This window comes from Puma concolor, chromosome B2 (genome assembly GCF_028749965.1).
Source record: "Puma concolor isolate L17-30 chromosome B2, mPumCon1.1.hap2, whole genome shotgun sequence".
In the NCBI taxonomy this organism is placed as follows: domain Eukaryota; kingdom Metazoa; phylum Chordata; class Mammalia; order Carnivora; family Felidae; genus Puma; species Puma concolor.
The window spans coordinates 97,837,038-97,861,129 of NC_141671.1; the positions used below are offsets into that span (position 1 = coordinate 97,837,038).

At 36.5% G+C, this 24,092-nt stretch overlaps 2 protein-coding genes across 4 annotated transcripts in view; one reads left to right on the forward strand and one right to left on the reverse strand.

Annotated features, from left to right (window-relative positions):
• Window positions 1-23,869, forward strand: part of QRSL1 (glutaminyl-tRNA amidotransferase subunit QRSL1) — a 32,147-nt gene extending 8,278 nt beyond the window's left edge. The window contains exons 2-11 of one of the 3 annotated variants that reach the window (XM_025925777.2): window positions 112-271; window positions 593-691; window positions 1,710-1,806; window positions 4,533-4,709; window positions 9,153-9,328; window positions 9,419-9,531; window positions 11,560-11,752; window positions 12,277-12,394; window positions 19,033-19,238; window positions 22,043-23,869. In XM_025925777.2, coding sequence (XP_025781562.1) covers window positions 112-271; window positions 593-691; window positions 1,710-1,806; window positions 4,533-4,709; window positions 9,153-9,328; window positions 9,419-9,531; window positions 11,560-11,752; window positions 12,277-12,394; window positions 19,033-19,238; window positions 22,043-22,263 — 1,560 coding nt within the window. In that variant the 3' untranslated portion in view covers window positions 22,264-23,869. The remainder of the gene's footprint in view (window positions 1-111; window positions 272-592; window positions 692-1,709; window positions 1,807-4,532; window positions 4,710-9,152; window positions 9,329-9,418; window positions 9,532-11,559; window positions 11,753-12,276; window positions 12,395-19,032; window positions 19,239-22,042) is intronic. The other 2 variants (XM_086707517.1, XM_086707518.1) reach the window with 2 other exon arrangements.
• Window positions 1-24,092, reverse strand: part of RTN4IP1 (reticulon 4 interacting protein 1) — a 154,832-nt gene that overhangs the window by 59,052 nt on the left and 71,688 nt on the right. The gene's annotated exons all lie outside the window — the stretch shown is intronic.

Here is a 24,092-nt window from a genome sequence, read left to right on the forward strand (position 1 = left end):
TCCAAGCTTCACTTCAAAATTGTATATTTCCCCATTCTATCTGCCTACTCATTATAATACTTGAAACTTCTGCAGGCTCGGTAAAGGGTTTTTGAATTGTATACATTATAGGTTTCTGCAGCGCTGAAACAAGGCCAAATTACTCCAGTAGAGCTCTGTCAAAAATGTCTCTCCCTTATCAAGAAGACCAAGTTTCTAAATGCTTACATTACTATATCAGAAGAGGTGGCCTTAAAGCAAGCTGAAGAATCAGAGAAAAGATACAAGAAAGGTAAATTACTGTGAATTATACTTAATTGGTATATCCCTAGAGAAACAATTTAATTGGATGTAGCAGTCTCCATTTGGCAAGCGAGGCTTTTCACATAAAACATACCCTTATTTAAAGAACTTGCCATGAGGTATAATAAAAATAAGGCTAATGGATATGTGATGCTTTATAATGCCCAACTGGAATAGTTTCTAACATAAACTTGATTTATGAAGAAGTATCTTTACCAAAAACTAATAGTTACCATAATAACTAGTATTAATGTGTCTTTATATCCTGAACTCGATGTATAGCTCCTGTTCTTTTGGCTTTTTGATGCAGGTCACTCCCTCGGGGCTTTAGATGGAATTCCTGTTGCAGTAAAAGACAACTTTAGCACATCAGGCATTGAGACAACATGTGCATCAAACATGCTGAAAGGTAAAGTTTAATTGACCAGAGCATTAGTAGTTTTATAAAACTAGTTTTTCAGTTTAAATAAAAGGTAAGATACTAAAGCACCAAGGTATTCTGAGACCAGTTATAGTTGCAAAAGAAATACTTATGCTGGTGTATTTTTACTCTCGGCTCTTTCAGAATGCACAACTATTCCTGAGAGGTAGGCCAGCTTATTGGATGTATCCTATTTAGGAAATTTTAGAAATCCCACTTAGGAAGACTCAATAACTGACCACCAAATACACACTAAGTGACCTCTGACTCCCACTCATTGATAATATGGGAATAAGAGCCTGTCATTACCCCTCTCTGTGAGGATTAGCACCTATTGTCTAGTTGTTTTGTGTTTCCTGAGTCTTCCATCTTTTATGTCACTGTACTTACCTGCATATAGTGATGCTTAATTTTGTTCTTTACAGTTTAGTAGGTCAAAAGGAAACATGTTTATCAAGATTTGGGGATCCTAGAAAGAAAAAGAACTAGAAAAAGCTTATTCACAGTGCTATACCCTAAAAGAAAGTCTCTGGGGAATATGCCACAGGTTCCTCTAAGGCTATATTATTGTTAATTGTTCTGGAATACACACTAGATGAAATTTAAATGAGAATAGAGATCTATGTGTGACTGGAAATAGATAAAAATTACTGTGTGATGTAGCATTTCAAGTACAATGAGCAAAATAATGATGTGCTATTAGTTTCAGATGAATTGGGTACATCTCTATTATTCAGTATTTAGTAGTACGAACTGTTATAGTCTATGTTTTTAGACGATAAAAATAGTGAATATGCCGACTGTCTTTGGAAAATGTAGAAATTAGCAGTAGAAAAATTAAAATTAACTAACCTCGGGAAGAAAGTACTACCTACAACTCAAATCAGAAATAATTAACACATGTCAATATGGACAGCTTAGTTGCAATTTAAAATCTTGTTTCTTGCATGTGATTTACATGTTCATGTTTTTTTCTCCTACAACAAAAATAACTGATTTTTTTCAGGTTATGTACCACCTTATAATGCTACAGTAGTTCAGAGGTTGTTGGATCAGGGAGCTGTCCTGATGGGAAAAACTAATTTAGATGAGTTTGCAATGGGGTAAGTAAAATTGAAATTTTCTTCTCTTGTATTTCCTTCATCTTTGTCTCAGTTTACTTTCATATCACGTTATCTTGATACTATAGCTTTATAGTAAACCTTGAAATTAGGTAATAAGAGTCCTTTAACTTTTTCAAAATCATTTTACATATGCTAGGTGCTTTGCATTTCCATATAAGTTTTAGAATCAGTTTGCTGATTTCTGTAAAGCTTAATTGGATTTTGATCATGATTGTGTTGAATTTACAGGTCAGATGGGGAGAATTGACATCTTAATATGTGTCTTCTGATCCTTGAACACTTTATTTCTATCCCTTTATTAGATTTTTAATTTTTCTCAGCAGTGTTTTTATGATTTTCTGCATATAAATCTTGTACATAATGTGTTTGATTCATTCCCGAGTATTTCATTTTTTTAATGCTATAGAAAAATGGTATTTTTTCCATTTCTAATTGTTTATTGTTAGTACATAGAAATATAATTGATTTCCCTGTATTGAGCTTGTATCCCACTCCCTTGCTAAGTTCTCTTATTAGTTCTAGTTGATCTTTGTAGATTCTTTGGTATATTTTATGTGGATGATCATGTCATCTGCAAATACAGACAGTTTTATTTCTTCTTATTTCTCTTTCTTTTTTGTGTTGGTTAAGACTTCAGTACAATACTGAGTAGAAGTAATAAGAGCAGATATCCTTTCTTTGTTCCTGATTTTGGAGTGAAAACATTCAGTGTTTCACCAAAGCATTGTTTCATAGAAGCAGAGTCTTTGACTCTCTTATTTACGGTGTTATCTCTTGGCACTCAGTAAATATATGTTGAATGAATTAAGCCACAGGAGTAAACTTGAACATAGGTCATTAGGACATTGCCTTGAACAGCTGATCAAAATGAACATCGTCAGTGAGAGTAAGTGGACATCATTGTACCTCTAGATGTGATTCCCTGAGAACACACCATCACCTATGCAGTATTCCAGCTGAGAATAAACCTGAAACTAATCACAGGGAATCAGAAGATAAGTCTGAAATGAGAAACATTCTATAAAAATATGAATATCATAAAAGACAAAGAAATGCTGTGAAAATATTCCAGATTAAAAGAGCCTAAAGAAAGTAAAACTTAAACCTTATAGAAGAAAATGCAGGAGAAAAATCTTTGTGACCATGAGTTAGGCAAAAATTTCTTAGATGGGACACATAAAGTACAATCCATAAAATAAAAAACTGATAGACTGTACTTCTCTAAAATTAGGAACTTCTATACTTTGAAATACACTGTTAACACATGAAAAAATAAGCCACAGCCTGGGAGAAAATATTTGCAAAACATATATCTGAGAAAGAACTGGTATCCAGTATATACAGAAGCTTTCCCAACTCAAAAATCAGAAAACAACCCAATTTAAAAGGGGGGAGGGGTAAAAATATGTAAGCAGACATTTCATCAAACCAGATATATAGTTGGCAATAAACACATGAAAACAATACTGAACATGGTTAGTCATTAAGGAAATGCAAATTAAAACCACAAGGAGATACATACAACTTTCAGAATGGTTTAAAAATGACAATATCAAGTGCTGACAAGGATGCAGCGCAATTGGGTTTCTCATGCAATCCTGGTAGGAAATGCAAAATGGTATAGCCATTTTGGAAAATAGTCTGGCAGTTTCTCATAAAGTTAAACAGCATAGGATCCAACAATCTCAGTCCTGCTATTTAGTCAAGAGATGAAGAGGTATATTGACATGAAAGCAATGGCCAGGGTCTTTCAGTACAATATTTATTGTGGCTTTATTCATCATTGCCAAAAACTAGAAATAACTCCATGCCCATTGGCTAGCAAATGATTTAAAAAGTACAAAAAGGGGCTAATGAGACAATGATACCTAAATGCAGTACCTGATGTTAGACTCCATCCCTTACTAGGAGGGGGAAATGCTGCAGAGGACATTACTGGATCAGCTGACCAAACTGGATTACATACAGTACGTTAGATAAAAAGCATTGTGTGGATGTTAAATTTACTGAGATTGGCTACTGTGACCGCATAAGGGAACACCCCTAGTGTTAGGAAATGCACACTGAATACATAACTAAAATATTTAGGAGTAAAGGGCCATGATATATATAATTTACCTTTATGTGGTTTGTGGGGGGAGAAATGATTTGTACATGTTACACACAACGTGTGTCAGTCACACAAATCAAATTGGGTGGCTTTTTAACAATAAGTGAAGCTGGGTAAAGGGTATAAAGTTATTTTCATATAATTTCTATTTTTGCAGTTTGCCTGTAAGATTGAAATTATTTCAAAACTTTTTAAATAAGTTACTAATTTTCAACTATGCTTGTCTTAACATGTCTGGTTATAGAGGGAATCCTTCAGAGGACTTCCTGTTTAACTCTTTGAATGTTTGTGACCCTCTTCACCTGGAATACCTGGATTTACAAGGGAAATCATTATAAGCTGAATTGAATAATCAACTGGGATAAAAATCTTCTTAACAGACTAGTTTTCTCTCTCCCACACGCTCTTACTTCCCATCGTCCACCTCCTCAACCATCTGATTAATGAAAGCTACATCTAAGCAGGCTTCTTGCCTTTACCAATTCAAGTTGCAGTGGATTATACAGTGTTAGAAGTAAATAATATGATCAGGAGGTGAAATCTTCATATAAAGAACCAAAGTTTCATTAAGATATCTTGCTTCACTTCATCTCAGATCTGGAAGCACAGATGGTGTATTTGGCCCAGTTAAAAACCCTTGGAGTTACTCGAAACAATATAGAGAAAAGAGGAAGCAGAAGCCCCATGGTGAGAATGAGGATTCGAATTGGCTCATAACTGGAGGAAGCTCGGGTGGGAGTGCGGCGGCAGTATCAGCCTTCACGTGTTTCGCGTAAGATGCTTTTTTCTGTCTGTATTGTAGAGCCCATCAAAACACAGTCATAAACCATACTTACAGTCCAACAACAGAGTAGTTCATACCGTGCCGTTTTCATTTCTTTTTAGTGACTTATTTATGCTCGACTTATTTATGATCGATATATCAACATTATATCTCATAAATGCGTTCAACTGTACAGTATACTTAACATGTATTTTATACATATAACTTGAATTTTAGGTATTTAAACTCTTCCTCTATGGGGCGCCTGGGTGGCTCAGTCAGTTAAGCGGCCAACTTCGGCTCAGGTCATGATCTCACGGTCTGTGAGTTCTAGCCCCACGTCAGGCTCTGTGCTGACAACTCAGAGCCTGGAGCCTGCTTCAGATTCTGTGTCTCCCTCTCTCTGACCCTCCCCTGTTCATGCTCTGTCTCTCCCTGTCTCAAAAATAAATAAACGTTAAAAAAAAAAAATTAAAAAAAATAAACTCTTCCTCTGTAGTATCTGGTTCTCTTAAAAACATGCTTTTATGGATCTTGCAGAATAAACCAGATAGTGTAATTAAATTTCACTTCTAAAATAATTTATTTGGGTGTCTGCTCACTGATTGTACAAATATTTAGGGACTAATATACTGTGGCTTTGGCTGAGTGGTGCTGAGCTGTTAATTATGGTTTATCCTTCAGCTAAATCTGGCTTTTGTTTAAAAAAGGGGGGGTGGGTGGGGGAAATGCTCCTAATATGTATCAATAGGATATTTAAAATAGTGTTTTCATAAATCTACCACTAAAAACGTGCATCACTGAGTAAAGTTTTTTTCAAGTTTGTTAGGAGCTGATTTGTTCAACTGTCATAGTTTGTATTTGGGAAGAATCCACCCATCATGCTCTATGTTTTAAGTCTCATTTGTAAAGCATTTTTTAACCACCTAAAGAAGACTAAATAGATTTCACTGTTATTTATCTGTTTCAGTATAAAATGGAATGTGTTTCTTTAGTAGTACTATATGTATTTTTTTTCTCCTTAATTATCCACTGAAATGAAGCTCTTTCACAGACGTTGCAACCAGTAAATTATTTATATTTTTTTAGAGCTATGGAGATTTAGAATCTTCAGGGTTTTTTTGTTTTGTTTTGTTTTGTTTTGTTTTTAGTTTCTCTGAAATCTTATTTACAAGTAAAACCATTTCATTTTATCTCTGTGGAATTTTAGAGCACTGCATTAATATTAATGAGAGTTCTGACAAGTTAGGACTGGAAGATTAGATGCTTTTTTTTTTCTATCTTCATCACCCTACTTAATGTTCATCTTTCTGAATGTGCTTTGAGAAGATGGCATTTTGACACATAATTCCTATGGAAATGTAGGTTTTACTTTTACACAGCCGTCAGTGAATCCTAATAAGAAAACGTGTCCTTTTAGAAATTGTTAAAGCAACAGCCTGATTTTGTAGCTCATATGGACTTGTTAAGAAAGACAGTTTCATCTGCATTTTCTGTAGAGCTCAAGGGCCTAGTAGTCTTGTGCAGCTCAAAGCTTTTTTCTGGGTATATTCAGCAGAAGCACAGACCCAAAGTAACTCCAGACTGAATGGGTCCCAAACTGTCAAGTGTTCTGCTTTGTTTTTCCCCCTTTTGATTTGCTTCTTTTATAATAGTTTTAAAAACAGGAAAGTTCTTGGGGCGCCTGGGTGGCGCAGTCGGTTAAGCGTCCGACTTCAGCCAGGTCACGATCTCGCGGTCCGTGAGTTCGAGCCCCGCATCAGGCTCTGGGCTGATGGCTCAGAGCCTGGAGCCTGTTTCCGATTCTGTGTCTCCCTCTCTCTCTGCTCCTCCCCCGTTCATGCTCTGTCTCTCCCTGTCCCAAAAATAAAAATAAACGTTGAAAAAAAAAAAAATTAAAAAAAAAAAACAAAAACAGGAAAGTTCTTGGCGTATTACACAGCCACTAAAAGGAATAAGCTAGAGTGTCATGGAAAGATATCAAAGATACACTGTTAAGTGCAAAACAAGTTGCAGAATAGTATATATAGTATGACCTTTCTGTTAAAAGCAGTCATTACATATATATATATATATGTTACGTGCATGGAAGTGTCTGGATGACTATATCAAAATTGATAACAGGGTTATTATGGAGGCAGTGATTATAAGAGAAATTTCACTTTATATACAATATACTTATATAATACTTAATTTTTGTAGTTGGCGCATACACTTTTCTAATCAGAAAAACCTTTTTTCCCCTGAAATAAAGTTTTAAAAAATGTTTAATTAGGGGAAAACATACATAACCTAAAATTTATCATCTTGGGGCACCTGGTGGCTCAGTCAGTAAACATCTGACTTTAGCTCAGGTCATGATTTCGTGGTTCATGGGTTCGATCCCCACATCAGGCTCTGTGCTGATAGCTCAGAGCCTAGAGCCTGCTTCGGATTCTGTGTCTCCTTCTCTCTGTGCCCCTCCCTTATTCACACTCTGTCTCTCTCTCAAAAATAAATATTACAAAAAAATTTTTTATAAATTAAAAAAAAATAAAATTTACCATCTTAACCTTTTTTTAAGTAGGCTCCATACCCAGTGTGGAGCCTAATGCAGGGCTTGAACTCATGACCCTGAGATTAAGACCTGAGCTGAGATCAAGAGTCAGTTGCTTAACAGACTGAGCCGTCCAGGCACTCCTCCTCCCCCATCTTAACCATTTTTAAGCGTACAGTTTAGCATTAAATACATTCATGTCATTGTGCAGCCAGTCTCCAGACCTTGTTTAATTTGCAGAACTGAACCTTAGTACCCATTAAACAACAGCTTCCCATGTGTCCGTCCTCCCAGCCCCTGGCAATCACTGTTTTACTTTCTGTCTCTATGAACTTGAAGACTCTAGGTACCTGATGTAAGTGAAATTATTCAGTATTTGCACTTTCATAACTGATCTGTTTCACTTAGCATAATGTTCTCAAGATTAGTTTTTGCTTTTGTTTTTCTTTTTTTTAAATTTTTTTTTTTTTTTTTCAACGTTTATTTATTTTTGGGACAGAGAGAGACAGAGCATGAACGGGGGAGGGGCAGAGAGAGAGGGAGACACAGAATCGGAAACAGGCTCCAGGCTCTGAGCCATCAGCCCAGAGCCCGACGCGGGGCTCGAACTCAGGGACCGCGAGATCGTGACCTGGCTGAAGTCGGACGCCAACCGACTGCGCCACCCAGGCGCCCCTGCTTTTGTTTTTCATAAGAAAAACATGTACTCTGGAGGTAACTGGGCAAAGAAACAGACCCTTCATAGTTCAGTAATGCAAATACAAATATGAAAAATTGTTTAAAAATGCACATTAACAAAGCTTTTTGGTTTTTCAAATTAACCACATTTTAAGAACTTCTGGTACTCAGTGATGATGATGAAACATGAGACCGAATCTGATTCACTGCAGTTGGGAATATAAATTGGCAGAAGCCCTCTGACAAGTCATTTGACGATATAGATTAAAAACTTAGAATAACAGGCCCTATGGCTCATTAACTCTACTTCTTGGAAGCCAGCCTAAAACATATTCAGACATATAGGCAAAGATTTATGTTTAAAGGTGTTTATTACGAAGTAATTTATTATGCAGTTATTACCGTAATTGGCAACAACATAAATGTTTAAATTAAAGTACATTTCTATCTATGATTCTAAATGAGGTAGCGGAAGGTTCTGTATATGAATTTCTGGGAGTGGTGTGTTTAGTTTGTGAAAACATACGGGATAACTGCCATGAAAGGAAGGTAAAAGATATGTATACATATTGATAGGAGAATGGGCTTTAAAATCCCGGGAATCACCAATTGATAGGATAGAACATTATACATATTTTAACTTGTCAGTAATTTTAGTGATGTAGCAAAAGACTCCTGATAAGCAAAAAAGAGATGGCAACTTGTAATTACAGAATGACCTGAACTATGAAAGAAAAATGCATTTTTAAAAAGTCTTGAGGGGCGCCTGGGTGGCGCAGTCGGTTAAGCGTCCGACTTCAGCCAGGTCACGATCTCACGGTCCGTGAGTTCGAGCCCCGCGTCAGGCTCTGGGCTGATGGCTCGGAGCCTGGAGCCTGTTTCCGATGCTGTGTCTCCCTCTCTCTCTGCCCCTCCCCCGTTCATGCTCTGTTTCTCTCTGTCCCAAAAATAAATAAAAAACGTTGAAAAAAAAATTTTAAAAAAAAAATAAATAAAAAAAAAAAAATAAAAAGTCTTGAAGTTAATATGCCAAAATGTTAACAGTGTTTGCCTCAGGTGGTAGAATATTTTGTTTCTTCTTCATATTTTTCTACGTTTTAGAAATTCTCTGAGACAGTTGTGTCTTACTTTTGTGTAACCAGGGGCAAGTAAAGTTGAAAAGTATACACTTAAAAACAGATTCCAGATATAATTAGAGATACATCATTTTTCTAAAGAAAATTCCATTTAAATTCCAGGGCTTTAGGATCAGATACAGGAGGATCGACCAGAAATCCAGCTGCCCACTGTGGGATTGTTGGTTTCAAACCAAGCTATGGCTTAGTTTCTCGTCATGGTCTCATTCCCCTGGTGAATTCCATGGATGTGCCTGGAATCTTAACCAGATGTGTGGATGATGCAGCAACTGTGTTGGGTATTTGTATGATTCCATAGAATTTTAAAACATTATAAATTTCACTGTAAAAACAATATGTCTGTCATTCCTAAGTATTTTTCCTCACAGGTGTGCTGGCTGGGCATGACCCCAAAGATTCTACCACAATACAAGATCCTGGTAAACCATTTATGCTTTCCAGCTTGACAGATGTGAGCAAACTATGTATTGGAATTCCGAAGGTATCTCTTCCCTTTGATTAGTTCACAGAAATACTGTCAGGTCAAATACAGAGCCCAGGCCTAGGCAACAGACTGGTTGGGGTTGAATCCTGCTTATGCCACTTTTATTAGCTATGTAACCTGAGCACGTGACTTAATCTAAGCTCAATTTCCTGATCTACAAAATGGGGATCACATTTTTGATCTCAGAGAGTAGTAAGGTTTCAATTTGGTAACATCGTTGGGATATAATATACAGCATGGTGACTATAGTTAGTAATACCATACTGCTTATTTGAAAATTACTATGCGAATAGATCTTAAGGTTCTTATCACAAGGGAAAAAAAATTCTTTAACTGTATTGTGACAGGTATTAACTTAGACTTATTGTGGTGATCATTTCTCAACATATACAAATATTGAATCAAACATTAAAACTCATAATGTTGTGTATCAGTTATACCTCAATAAAAAAAAACTAAATAATGATGCTAAGCAGGGGTCTATTAACTTTTTCTGTAAAGGGTCAGTTAGTAAACATTTGAGGCTTTGTGGGCCATGCAGTCTGTATTGTAACTATTTAACTCTGCCACTGTAGTGTGAAAGCAGCCATAGACCATATGTAAATGAAAGAGTGTGGCTGTGCTCTAATAAACCTTTATTTTCAAAAATACCTGGCGGGGTGCTCGGGTGGTTCAGTCAGTTAAGCATCTGACTTCGGGTCGGGTATGATCTCACGGTTCGTGAGTTCAAGCTGTGCATTGGGCTCTCAGCACAGAACCCACTTTGCATCCTTTCCCCTTCTCTCTCCGCCCTTCCCTCTTATTTTTCTCTCTCAAAAATAAAATTAAAAAAAACATAAAAAAATATATCTAGCAAGTTATATCTGGCTCATAGGCCATAGTCTGCTAATTCCTAATGTAAAGGACATAGCCCAGAACCATTCCTTACATAGTAAAATCTTAATAAATATAATACTAATAATGATAGTAAAGAAGGTAACATTTATTAAGCCTTTACTATTGTATTACAGTAGCAATTGAGTAATTCATATATCAAAGTAAATACATTAAATTATTGACCTTTAAAAAATATTTTAATTTTAAGCTTACCAATAATTTTTTGGATAATTTTTTGTTGTGGGACACTGTCTTATGCATTGTAACATTATGCATTTAGCAACATTATTGGCCTTTACCCTTAGAGGTACCACTCCCACCACAGCATAACCCTACAAACAAAAATGTCTGCAGACATTACCAAATGTCCCCTGGTTGAGAGAAAGGGGATAAAATTGTCCCCAAGTTGACACCAAGTTGAGAGAAATACTTTCTTTAAAATTTTCAGTTAAGATCATAGCTATGCCTTCTTTTAAAGATTTAGAAAAGAGTACAGACCTATTTTAGAATTGTAGATCCTCTACTTACCCACTGTGTAACTTTAGGAAAGTTAATTGTCTAGTCTATTTTTCATTAATAAAATGAAGGGTGATAATAACCTATATCATGGGATTGTTAAAAGCATTAAATGGGAGAACCTTTCCACTCATTTTTTATTAATGTTTATTTATTTTGACAGAAAAAGAGCACAAGCAGGGGAGGGGCAGAGAGAAAGAGAAAGGGAGAGAGAGAAAAATCCCAAGCAGGCCTCACACTGTCAACGCAAAGCCTGACACAGGGCTCGAACTCATGAACCGTGAGATCCTGACCTGAACTGAAGGCAGATGCTTAACTGACTGGGCCACCCAGGTGCCCCAAATGAGAGAACCTTTGAAAGGCATCTAGCAGAGTATCTGATAATGAACATTTAGCAAATAAAGCTTCTCCAACTAGTTCTCTAATCTTTAATATTGTCATATCCAGCTTATAAATAACTAGTACAGTGCTTGCCATGCCATAAACACCCCTAAATTAGTTCAGTCTTTCTAGCTACCTATCAGGAATTCAATCAGATTTTCTAATGTATTGCCAAAGGTCCCGAAGAACATATTTTTATAAAACCATGTGTACAGATGTTCTAATTTCTGTATCTTGACTTTTTCCAATAAGGAATATCTTGTACCAGAATTATCAAGTGAAGTGCGATCTTTTTGGTCCAAAGCTGCTAACCTCTTTGAGTCTGAGGGGGCGAAAGTAATTGAAGTGTCCCTGCCCCACACCAGTTATTCAATTGTCTGCTACCATGTATTGTGTACATCAGAAGTGGCATCAAATATGGCAAGATTTGACGGGCTAGAATATGGTAAGATGGCTGTGTCTGGGTTTTTTAAAATAGTTGCCTCAAATATTTGAGTTTTACTTGTAGGGATAAGAAACTTATTCCCCAAGATAATGTTAATGATTTAGACAAGTAAACCAGTGAATCCTCTTGCCTTTGTCATTTAACCTTCTGCTTACCGTATTCCTTGTACATATCTCCGTATGTTTGGCTTCCCTCTCTGAACTGTGGATATTTTAAAGAAACAGTATCTTATCTTTGTATTCTCAGTCTGTCAAATGTAGTGCCTGGCACATGGCAGGAGTTCAGTAGTTGGATGGATGGATGGATGGATGGATGAGGGAGTGAACAAATGATGTTTCCCTGTTGGTTATTTTCTCCTCTCGACTTGATCCCTTACTGGTAGGCACAAGGCAGATAAAGAAGAGGAGCCACTAAGGACAGTCTTCCAAAAGTTTAGTATTGGTCACAAATGTGAATCTACGCTTGCTTTTCAGCCAGAACTTGACTTCCTTTTCAAATGATGTTTACCTCTGTTTTGTTTTCAGGTCACAGGTGTGACATTGATGTGTCTACTGAAGCCATGTATGCTGCAACCAGGCGAGAAGGGTTTAATGATGTGGTGAGAGGAAGGATTCTCGCAGGAAACTTTTTCTTACTAAAAGAGTAAGTAATTAAGAATTTCCTCCATTCTTGAAAACTCAGGAGTAAACTCGTAATATGTCTATCAGGTACAGGTTGAGATATGCGCTAAAGAAGCAAAATTCTTATGCTTTGAATTAGAAATCACAATTAAAGGCCTGCTTATAGTACTTTTGGTTCCTGGTTATTCAAACGAAAAAAAAAAAAAACATTGACACTTTAGCTAAATGATTAATACAAAACTAGGTAGGAAGCCCTAAAGAATTTTAGCTTCATTAAATGTCCCCTGACTATTATTGCCACCTTGGCTTATTGTTGTTCGACACTTAAACAGGAAGTTACATTGGTATATCTCGAAAAATTGAGTAAATCCACTTGGTTTTCCCTTACATTATGTATCTCTTTGCTCCAAGAAAGAATTCTAAATTACTGGGGCTCCTACTGAGATTGTCTTCAATATAAGTTTATTCATCATCTCATAAATAGGATTCATCTTGCATACCACCAAGTCTGTCTAAGAGGACACTTTCTTGTGAAAAAGGAAGAATGATTGTTGTAATAAATACTTCTAGAGTTTTTCTACATGCCCTTAAGAACAGAAAGCATTTTGTTGTCTATGTATCCCTTCAGGGCCTATGCTTAGGATTACTTTTTCCAAGAATATTATTTGAACAGCCATGATGAAAAACAGTATGGAAGTCTCCCAAAAAATTAAAAGTAGAACTACCAGATGATTCAGCAATCCTACTTCTGAGTGTGAATCCAAAGGAAATGAAATCACTCAGAGGAAATGAAATGCCTCAGAGCATTATTCACAATAGCTAAGACATGGAACTAACCTAAGTGTCCATCATCAGAAGGATGGATAAAAAAAATATGTGGTGTGTTTATATCCAATGGAGTATTATTTAGCCATTAAAAAGAAGGAAAACTTGCCATTTGTGACAACATGGGTGTATGGTGAGGTCATTATCCTAAGTGAAACAAGTCAGAGAAAGACAAATACTATATGATCTCACATATACATAGAATCTAAAAAAAAAAGCCAAACTCCTAGAAACAGAAAGTAGAATGGTGGTTACCTGGGTCTGGGCCTAGGGGAAATGGGGAGATGTTAGTCAAGGGTACAAACTTGCAGTGATAAGATGAATAAGTTCGGGGATATAATACACAGCATAGTTATTATAGTTAACAGTACTGTATTATGTCTTTGAAAATTCCTAAGAGAATAGATCTTAGATGTTATTACCACACAGACACACACAGACACACACACACACACACATTGTAATTATGTAAGGTGATAGATGTGTTAACTAACCTTATTGTGGAAATCATTTCACAATATATACATATATCCAATTATCATATTGTACACCTTAAAAATACATAATTTTAATATGTCAACTACATCTCAAATAAAGCTGAAAACAAACAAAAAAAACCTAAAGATGTTTGATTATGTTCCATGTTAAAAGACCCTTTTCCTGCAAATCAAAACTACAATGTGATATTACCTCACAGTTATCAGAATGGATAAAATACAAGAGACAACAGGTGTTGGTGAGGATGTAGAGAAAAAAGAACCCTCTTACACCATTGCTGGGAGTGCAAACTGATGCAGCCACTCTGGAAAACAGTATGGAGTTTCCTCAAAAAGTTAAAAATAGAACTACCCTACTATCCAGCAATTGTACTACTAGGTATTTCCCCAAAGAATACTGAAACACTAATTCAAAAGGATACACATCCCCCTATGTTTACAGCAGTGCTATTTACAATAGCCAAGATATGGAAGCAGCTCAAGTTTCCATCAGTTGATAAATGGATAAAGAAGATGTGATACACACACACACACACACACACACCATGGAATATTATTTAGTCATAAAAAAGAATGAAATCTTGCCATTTGCCACAAGATAGATGGAGTTAGAGAGTATGTTATGTGAAAATCAGTCAGAGAAAGCCAAATACCCTATGATTTCACTCTTGTGTGGAATTTAAGAAACAAAACAAATGAGCAAGGGTGGGGGGAAAGATAGACAAACCAAGAAACAGATTCTTAATTATAGAAAACAAACTGATGGTTACCAGAGGGAGGTAAGTGGAGTGATGGATAAATTAGGTGATGGGGATTAAAGAGTGCACTTGTCATGATGAGCATCGGATGATTTATGTAAGTGTTGAATCACTGTATTGTACACCTGAAATTAATATAATACTGTATGGTAATTAACTGGAATTAAAATAAAAACTTAAAAAAACATAAAAATAAAAGACTCTTTTCCATATTGACCAGATGATTGTAATGATTTGGGAGTAGGAAAAGAAAGTGAAATACTGCTGAGAAATTTTCTAAGCAAAGACTTGTATGAAGCTGAAGATGTTACATTTGGCACTAACTGATGAGATTCAAATTGTATATCTCGGGGCACAAGTTGATAGACTGTATAGATCACTGTAACAGCATGAAAAGAAACTGATGGAGAGGAGTCTGAAAGCTTCTTCCATGGTCACCAATTGGGAGTATTGACAAAAGGAAGTGAGAATTTCTGCTGGTATCCCTGTCTTTTGAGTTCAGGCATTTAAGTCACCTTTTTTTGTCTTGAGGGGTTTTGTTTGCTTGTTCATTTGTTTTGTGAGGGGAAGATGGACATGAGTGATAGGAAAAATGGGATTTGGGTGTACTTTTTTTTAATCTTTAAAAGTCAGTTTATGTGCCAGGAACTATAACAATTCCTAACATTTTTTTTTCTTCATGTGGTAACTCAGTTTACAGTTTTGTCATTCTTCTACTACCTTGTGTTCAAAATCACAAATTTATTGAATTAGGAATCCATGGTTTATTTTTAATGAAAATAATTATTTACATTTGAACCCCGTTTAAATCTGCTTTTCTTTTCTATTTGTCTTCAAATTGTCCTGTTCTTTTAACCTCTTTTCCTGCCTTCTTTTATTTTTCTTGAATAACTTTTTTCTCAAAGAGATTTAAAACAAGGAAAAAAAGAGTCATTGATATTTGCCAAAATATTTACTATTTCTGGTGTTTTTTATTCCTTTGTATGGATCCAAATATCCATCTGATGTAATTTTCTTTCTGCCTAAAGAACCTTAATATTTCTTGTAGTACAATCCTTCTAGCAAGGAGTTCTTTCAGCTTTTGTTTATATGTAAAAGTCTTTACTTTACCTTTAATTTTGATAGATATTTTCTCTAAGTATAAAATTCTAGATTGATAGTTTTTCTTTCAGTACCTAAAAGATCTTGTTCTGTTGTCTCTTGACTTGCATAGTTTCTGAGAAGTCTGTAGTCAGTCTTATCTTTATTCCTGTGTGTATGACCTTTTCCCCTCCCACCCGTGGGTGATTTTATCATTAGTTTTCAGGAATTTGACTGTGATGTCCCTTGGTGTGGTTTTCTGCATATTTCTTCTTGTTTAGGGGTTTGTTTAGCTTCTTGGATCAGCTTCTTGGGTTTATAGTTTTAATCAAACTGGAAAAATTTTGGCCATTATTTCTTAAAATATTTTTTCTGCTCTCCCCCTTTTCTGGGACTCCATTTATATGTGTGTTAATTTGTTTGACGTCATCCAAGAGCACTAATGGCTCCATCCTAGTTTCTCTCTTTTTTAGTCTTTGCACTTGTTTTTGTTTTTGTTTTTGTTTTTTAAGTGTTTATTTTGAGAGAGAGTGTGTGTTGGAAGGGCAGAGGTGGGGGACAGAGACAGAGGATCTGAAGCTGGCTCTGCACTGACAGCAGAGAGCCTGACACAGGGCTTGAACTCACGAACCCTGAGATCATGACCTGAACCGAAGTCTGATGTTTAACCAACTGAGCCACCCAGGCACCCCAGCATGCTTCTTTTTGTATAGGTTCTATTCATATCTTCAGAATCACTGATCATCTGCTGTCGCATCCAGTGTTGTTTTTATATTTTGTATTTTTCATTCCTAGAACTTCCAAGTAGGTTTTATTTCTTCAATTCCTTCATCATTTCATGTTTGCTTCTATCTTCTTGAACATATTTACAGTAGCTGCTTTAATGTTCTCATCTGCTAATTCCAACATTTCTGTCATTTCTGGATGTCTTTATATTGATTGCTTTTTACCCCCTAGTTTTTGGGTCTTATTTTCTGCTTTTTAGCATGACTGGGCATTGTGACTTTTACCTTGTCATTTGCTGGATTTTTGTTGTATTCCTTTAAACAGTGTTGGGCTTTGTTCTGGGATGTAGTTCTTTTGAATCTGTTGGATCCTTTCAGGACTTCCTTTTAAAAATGCTTTGCTAGGACGAGTCCAAAATGGCCTTTAGTTTAGGTTAATTTACCTCTACTGTAGGCAATACCCTTGAAGCTTCTGCCAGACGCCTCATGTATTATGAAGTCTTTCCACTTTGGCTCTTAGGAACACACACTATTTCTAGCCCTATATGAGCTCTTGGAATTGTTTGATTTTTCAGTGGTTCTTTCCCCAGCTTGAGAATTTCATCTTTTACAAGCACAGATCAGTACTCAGCCAAAGACTGGAGGGCTCACTGCAGATCTCTTGAGCCCTCTCTGTGTGCTACTTTTCCTATTCAGTACTCTTCCCTACACGTTCCAGTTGTCTTGGCCTCCCTGAACTTCCAATCTTGGTCTCTTTAACTTTCTGACAACTGCCCCCTGAAACTTGCATAGGTTCCTCCCGTTTGAGCTGAAGCCTGGAAACTGCCTCCAGGCAGTTCTGAACTCCCTCTCTTGAATGCCTGTTGTGTAGTATCTGAAAATGGTTGCTTTATTTTGCCTAGTTTTCTTTCTTTTTTAATTTTTTTTTAACGTTTATTCATTTTTTGATAGACACAGAGCATGAGCAGGGGAGGGGCAGAGAGAGAGAGGGAGACACAGAATCCGAAGCCAGCTCCAGGCTCTGAGCTGTCAGCACAGAACCCCACACAGGGTTCAAACTCATGAGCCGTGAGATCATGACCTGAGTTGAAAGTGGATTAGGGTCTATTTCTAGACCCTAATACTTATAAATATAACCCCCACACACAAATGTTGGGATCCTCAATTTTTAAAAACTTGTGGGTTTTTTTAATGTTTATTTATTTTTGAGAGAGAGAGAGAGACAGAGACAGAGACAGAGCATGAGTGGGGGAGGGGAAGAGAGAGAGTGAGACACAGAATCCGAAGCAGGCTCCAGGCTCTGAGCTGTCAGCACAGAGCCCGACGCGGGGCTAGAACTCATGGACCGTGAGATCATGACGTGAGCTGAAGTCAGACGCTAACCAACTGAGCCACCCAGGTGCCCCTTGGCTAGTTTTCTAATTGTTTATTATGGCAGGGTAAATTGTATCCCTGTTACTCTATCATTAATGGAAGCAGAAGTTGTGCTTTTGAACCATATTTAAAGTAGGAAAAAGTTTAATAGAAAACAAAAAATGTTTTAATAAAATTGAGGTTTGGGGGATGCTATTAATGACATTATTTAAGCCATCAAGTGTTATTATTGTACAAATTATAGGTGATACTTGCATTTATCTCCCTATAGACCCTGTGGTCCAATGATAGTAAGGGCATTTGATATTTCTATAGGATTGGGTTTTTTTAAATTTTTTTTAACATTTTTATTTATTTTTGAGAGAGTATGAGCAGGGGAGGGGCAGAGAGAGAGAGAGAGAGAGAGAGAGAGAGAGACACATAGAATCTGAAGCAGGCTCCACGCTCTGAGCTGTCAGTACAGAGCCCAACGTGGGGCTCAAACCCACCAACTATGAGATCATGACCTGAGCCGAAGTCGCATGCTCAACTGACTGAGCCACCCAGGTGCCCCTATAGGATTCTTATAGCACATTTTTGTCTTTATTGTATTTGGTCCCCAGTAAGACTGGAGTAGTTGTATACATTTTTACAGGTGAGAAAACTGAAGTTTAAAAATGGTACTTTTGCCAGCCTTTCTAATTCACTTCAGGAGGATCTAAAGAGAGTGCTTTAGTTTTCCCTTTCTTTGCACGATTGACTAATAGTCACTTTTGTAGCTGGCTAATTCTTAATCTTTTCAGTAGAGTAAGCATCTTTTCATGAATTTCAGATTCCCATTCTGGGGGGTGTTCCTATCCATAAAATACAGAATTGCAGACACTCCAGTTTATCTTTCCAGAGCCTGTCTCCTTGTGTCTAATTATGATGGCATATTCGAATTTTGAAAAATTTCAAATTCTTATAATAATGAGTTATCATTATACTACAGGTGAAATAAGACATTTTAATGAAGGTAAAATTCAAATAAGCCTCCAAAGACCTAAGTTCTGGTCTTTCCTTTACCACCACCATTCCATGTAATCTTTGGAAAAGTCATTTGACTGCTATGCACTTGATTTTTTTTTTTTCACCTGAAAATAAATGTTCTGGTTTAAGGATGTCCATGGAAGTGTTAATATTTTGTGATTAGATGTGTAGAATTGTATCTAGCGGTGAATTCTGATTAAGCTCCTGATACAGATTTTTAGAATAACAGCACACTTGAACAAAAATCATTTTTGTGTGTTGTTAGGGATCTCAGCGGTGCCTGCTTATAAAGGTCAAGAATCCAGTCACTGTTTAACGAGCCTTATACATGAAAATTGATTCAAAGAAATAACAAAAAAAATCCTTAAAATATCATCTATTCTTTTTCCACAGAAACTATGCAAATTATTTCATCAAAGCACAGAAAGTGAGACGGCTCATTGCTAATGATTTTGTGAATGTTTTTAACTCTGGAGTGGATGTCTTGCTGACCCCCACCACCTTGAGTGAGGCGGTGCCATACCTGGAGTTCATTAAAGAGGACAACAGGACGCGAAGCGCCCAGGATGATATTTTTACACAGGCTGTAAATATGGCAGGTGAGGATCCTTTAGGAATGTTCTGGTTTTCTTTAAGTTTTTAGACTGGCATCTGGTCTTTAACTTAGATTCTAACTACATTGTTCTCTGAAGGCAATAGCTTGTCCTTCTGGAATGTTTAGGGGTGCATGTGTGTGTGTATGTGTGTGGTGTGTGTAATGTTTAGGCATGCATGCACTTGCACCCACCATGCACATGCATATTCAGAATCAGTCCCCTTAATAGCATAATTTTAACTTTACTTTGGAAATTTTCAAACCTGCGGAAAAGTTGAAAGAATGGTATAATGAGTACCCATATGTCCTTTGCCTGGATTCATTCATTTTGCCTCATTTAATTTCTCCTTCCTCTCTTTCTCTCTGTACACACACACACACACTTTTTTTTAGCTGAATAATTTGAAAGAAAGTTTCAACATCATGATACTTCACCCCTAAATACTTTAGCATAAATCTTCTAAAAATACAAACATTCTCCTGCATAACCACAATTTCGTTATCATATCTAGGAACACTAACATGAACATAATAATATTCCAAACAGTCCATATTTACATTTTCTCAATTGTACCAAAAATGTCTTTTATAAAATTGTTTTTCCCCTGATATATTACATTTGCTTATCTAGCAAATGTAATCTAAAACAATCTAGAACAATCCCCTAGTTCTCTATGTTTTTGGTGGTTTTTTTTTTTTGTTTTGTTTTGTTTTTTAGGGCTACATCAGACAGTGTTATAATTTTTGTTTTAGTCATCAAACATAATGTAGAAAACTCGAGAAAAGGAAAGCCTGTTCTATTTCCCCATACTTTTATCTACTATGTTCATTTCTCACTGGCATATAGAGTCTTTATTTTATCATATCCTTTTTGTTTAAATTCCTTTAGCTCTTCTTCTAGGGTACATCTGCTGGCAACTAATTCTCTTCACTTTCTTTCTAAGAATGTCTTGGTTTCCTTTCATGTTTAAAGGTTATGTTCACTGGATATAGGATTTGGGGTTGACATTTCTTTAGCACTTAAAAAATGTTATGCTACTTTCTTGTCTGCATAGTTTCTGATAAGAAATCCCCCACCTTCTAAATTTTTTTTTTAATTGACATTGACTTTTTTTGAAGAGTCTAGTGCACTTGCCCTATAGTATGTCCCGTCCATAATCTGGTTTTGTCAGATTGCTTCCTCATGATTCGGTTGAGTCAAACAACTGTTGCAGAAATACTATATACTCTTCATGTCAGGAAACAGTTCATGTCAGTTTGTTCCACTTTTAGAGACTTTAAGTTGATCCCTTGGTTAAGGAGAAAATTGCCACATGTTTTCCTTGTAAAGGTACATTGTTCCTTTTATCAATTATAACCAATTGGGGAGCTGATACTTTGAGATTGTGTGAACATCCTATTCCCCAACAATCTTTTTTTTTTTTTTTTAAGTTTATTTATTGAGAGAGAGAGCGAGCAAGCATGAGCAGGGGAGGGGCAGAGAGAGAGAGAGAATCCCAAGCAGGCTCCATGCACGGAACCCCATGGGGGCCTCAATCTCACGAACCACTCATGACCTGAGCCAAAATTAAGAGTGAGCACTTAACCGACTGAGCCACCCAGGTGCCCCAATAATGTTGAACCCAGTTTTAGATCTGTTGATGATCCTTGCCTAAATTATTTCTCAGAGAATTACAAAATGTTGATTTTTCTGTTTCTATATATTAGCTGGCAGTCTTCTCTAAAGAATAGCTTTCCCTTTTTTTCAATTCAATGTATTGTAAACAGTTACTGTCATTATTGGTTTTGATGTTCAAATTGTCCCAAATTTGGCCAACAAGAGCCCTTTCAAGTTGCATATATCCCTTAGACCTATCCCCATTAATTTCTAAAAACTTCCTTATTTTATGGCATAACAAGATATCCCAGGATCTTTTACTTTCTCTGCCCCAAACCTGGAATTAAAACTACCCTGAGCTACCATTTCTCATATAACAAATTGGCCAAAATTCAAAAGTTCAACAACATACTCGATCGGTAAGGCTGTCAGGGAAAAAGCATTTTGCCAATGGGAGTTCAAAATAATACAACTTTTTTGGAGGGGAATTTGGCAATGTCTAATTACATATGCCTTTATCACTTGATGAAACAATCCCTTTTCATCTGAGAAACTTTCAAGAATACTAAAAAGCGTGTACACAAGGTAATTCACCGGGGCATGGCATGAAATAGCTGAATACTGAAAACAACCCAGATACCCAATCATTGAAGATAGGTGAATAAATTATGGCACAAACCACATAATGGAGTGCTATGCAGCTATAAAAAGGAATGAAGGAAGTCTTTGTGACCTGATACACAGTGATTTCCAAGATACACACACACACACACACACACACACACATACACACACTCACACAAACGTATATACATATATATATATATATATTTTTTTTTTTTTAAATGTGTATTTTTGAGAGAGAGAGAGCACATGTGTGTGAGCAGGGGAAGGGCAGAGAGAGAGGGGGACTGAGGATCCAAAGCCAGCTCTGCATTGACAGCAGAGAACCTGATGTGGGGCTCAAACTCACGAACCAGAAGATCATGACCCAAGCTGAAGTCAGATGCTTAACCAACTGAGCCACTCAGGCGCCCCTCTGAGATATATTGTTAAGTGAGCAAAGGAAGGTACAGAAGCACATATATCATACAATTTTTGTTATTTTTTTTAACCTCATCTGTCTTGTCCCTACGAGCACTGGGAAGCAGAAGTCTCCACTTCTTATGATGAAGAATTAATCAATTCGTGGGTTTCCTTGTTTTCTTCAGGATTGCCAGCAGTGAGTGTCCCTGTGGCGCTCTCAAACCAAGGGCTGCCAGTAGGACTACAGTTTATCGGACGTGCATTTTGTGACCAGCAGCTTCTTACAGTTGCCAAGTGGTTTGAAAAACAAGTACAGTTTCCTGTTATTCAACTTCAAGAGCTAATGGATGATTGCTCATCAGTCTTTGAAATTGAAAAGTTAGCTTCTGTTTCTCTAAAACAGTAGTGATACATATAGCATACAAATTAAAATAACTTGAAAATTTTGTAGTCTAGAGAAGTCAGATGATCTTGCTAAATTCCTATAATTTGGTTCATTGTCAACACAGTCATTCCTTGGACTCACTTCTTAAAATTCTTGTGATATAGTTAATTAATTATAAATCATCTGTCAGCATTTATTAAGTATCCACTAAGTGTAAAGTACAGGATTTCTACATTAACACAAGATACATGTTCCTGAAAAATGATGCATTCTGAAAAAATGTTCATTAATAAGAACAGAGCTTAGAGTAAAATTAAGCTTAGGGATAAACCTCTCAAAACTTGTACATCTTTGTAACCAAAGTGCTGATAAAAACTGTGTAATTTGTACCTCCAGAGACAACCTGAACAGCCAGGCAGACAGGTAGTTGAACATGTGGTGGAGGCTGTCCCAGGAGATGTTAAAAATGCATAAAAACAATAAAATGGGGGTATTTGCTTCTGAATTCTGAACAAAGGAGGTACAAGAGGAGCTCTGAGCACTGGAGGAAGTGCAACCTGCTGGGGCCCAGAGTCATGCAGGACTGGGGGCATGCCTCTCTGGGGAAAACCACAGGTGCAGACACTCTTTATTTCTCTAAAAATAGAGCTGCAATGACTGAGAACTTTCTCCTTTTTTGCTGAAGGTGAAAATTTTACTTCTGCTCTCCCAGAACCCCATGCCAAGGAACCAGAACAACTCCACGTTGTACTGACTTCATTTTTCTATTTAACCAATCACAAATGAACTCATTGGTGTCACAGAAATATTTGTTGTAACCTTGAGAGACCATCTTGGACTTGAAACTTGGTCGTGGATCATGACTTTAGTGGGAAACTTTCAAGATACACAAGAAATACCCAATATGAAAAACTTGTGGATAATTTGGTGAGGATGCCAAAGAGAGGAGGCCCATAGCCTCCTCCTTTACCCCAGATTCTCTGTTCCTTATGGTTTCCTTGCCCTCTTGGCTTTCTTTACAGGTGTTCTCTATTTTGAGTCCCTTGAACCCAAAGAGACATTAATGAGAATCTGTATTCAAAAATTGGGAAAATATTTATGAAAATCATAGATTTACCTGATATAGTTTCATCATTGGATTTGTCTTTGCCAGAACACCATTGTCATCTCGTGTTGATCAGGTCTTCTAATTTGTCATTTGTATGTTACTATACATATATGTCTGAAGCTGAATTATTTTTTAATAAATTCACTTTGTTTAGTAAGGAAGAAATCTTTTCTAAATATGAATTATATGAGGGGGAAATGTAAGTGGCAGAACTTTCTGCAGAGTCACTGGAGTGTTGGCATGGTAGAAAGTTAACCTGCCTGTTACCTTTTCATTAATAGTTTTCTCTCCTCTCAGGATCCTTCCATTTCCAAATACTCAATTGGACAAACTTTATATAAAAGCCTTTGGTGCCAGGCCCACTAGTTTTCTTACAAATCTTGACTCTGAATCCCTGAAAGAGGAAGAAATTCACAAGAACTGCATTATTTTATAAGAGGGAAATCCATCTTAGCTGAAGGAGCTAATATGATGTAAAAAGCAAGCAAATAATAAATCCTTGCCCTAGTCTTTTTTCAATGTGTGTATAATTTGAAATAACTTTTTTTCCAAAGAATATTTATACAGTTTCTCCTATTCCTATCTCTTATTCGTGTATCTCTGCTTGAGCTGCACTAATGATGTGAATCCTGAAATAAGGAAGTGAAACGTTGAGTGTTCTCACATAATTATACCCAACTAGCATGAAATAATACCTAATTTGTTTTTCTTTCTCCTCCATCTTTACCCTAAATCTAGGAGA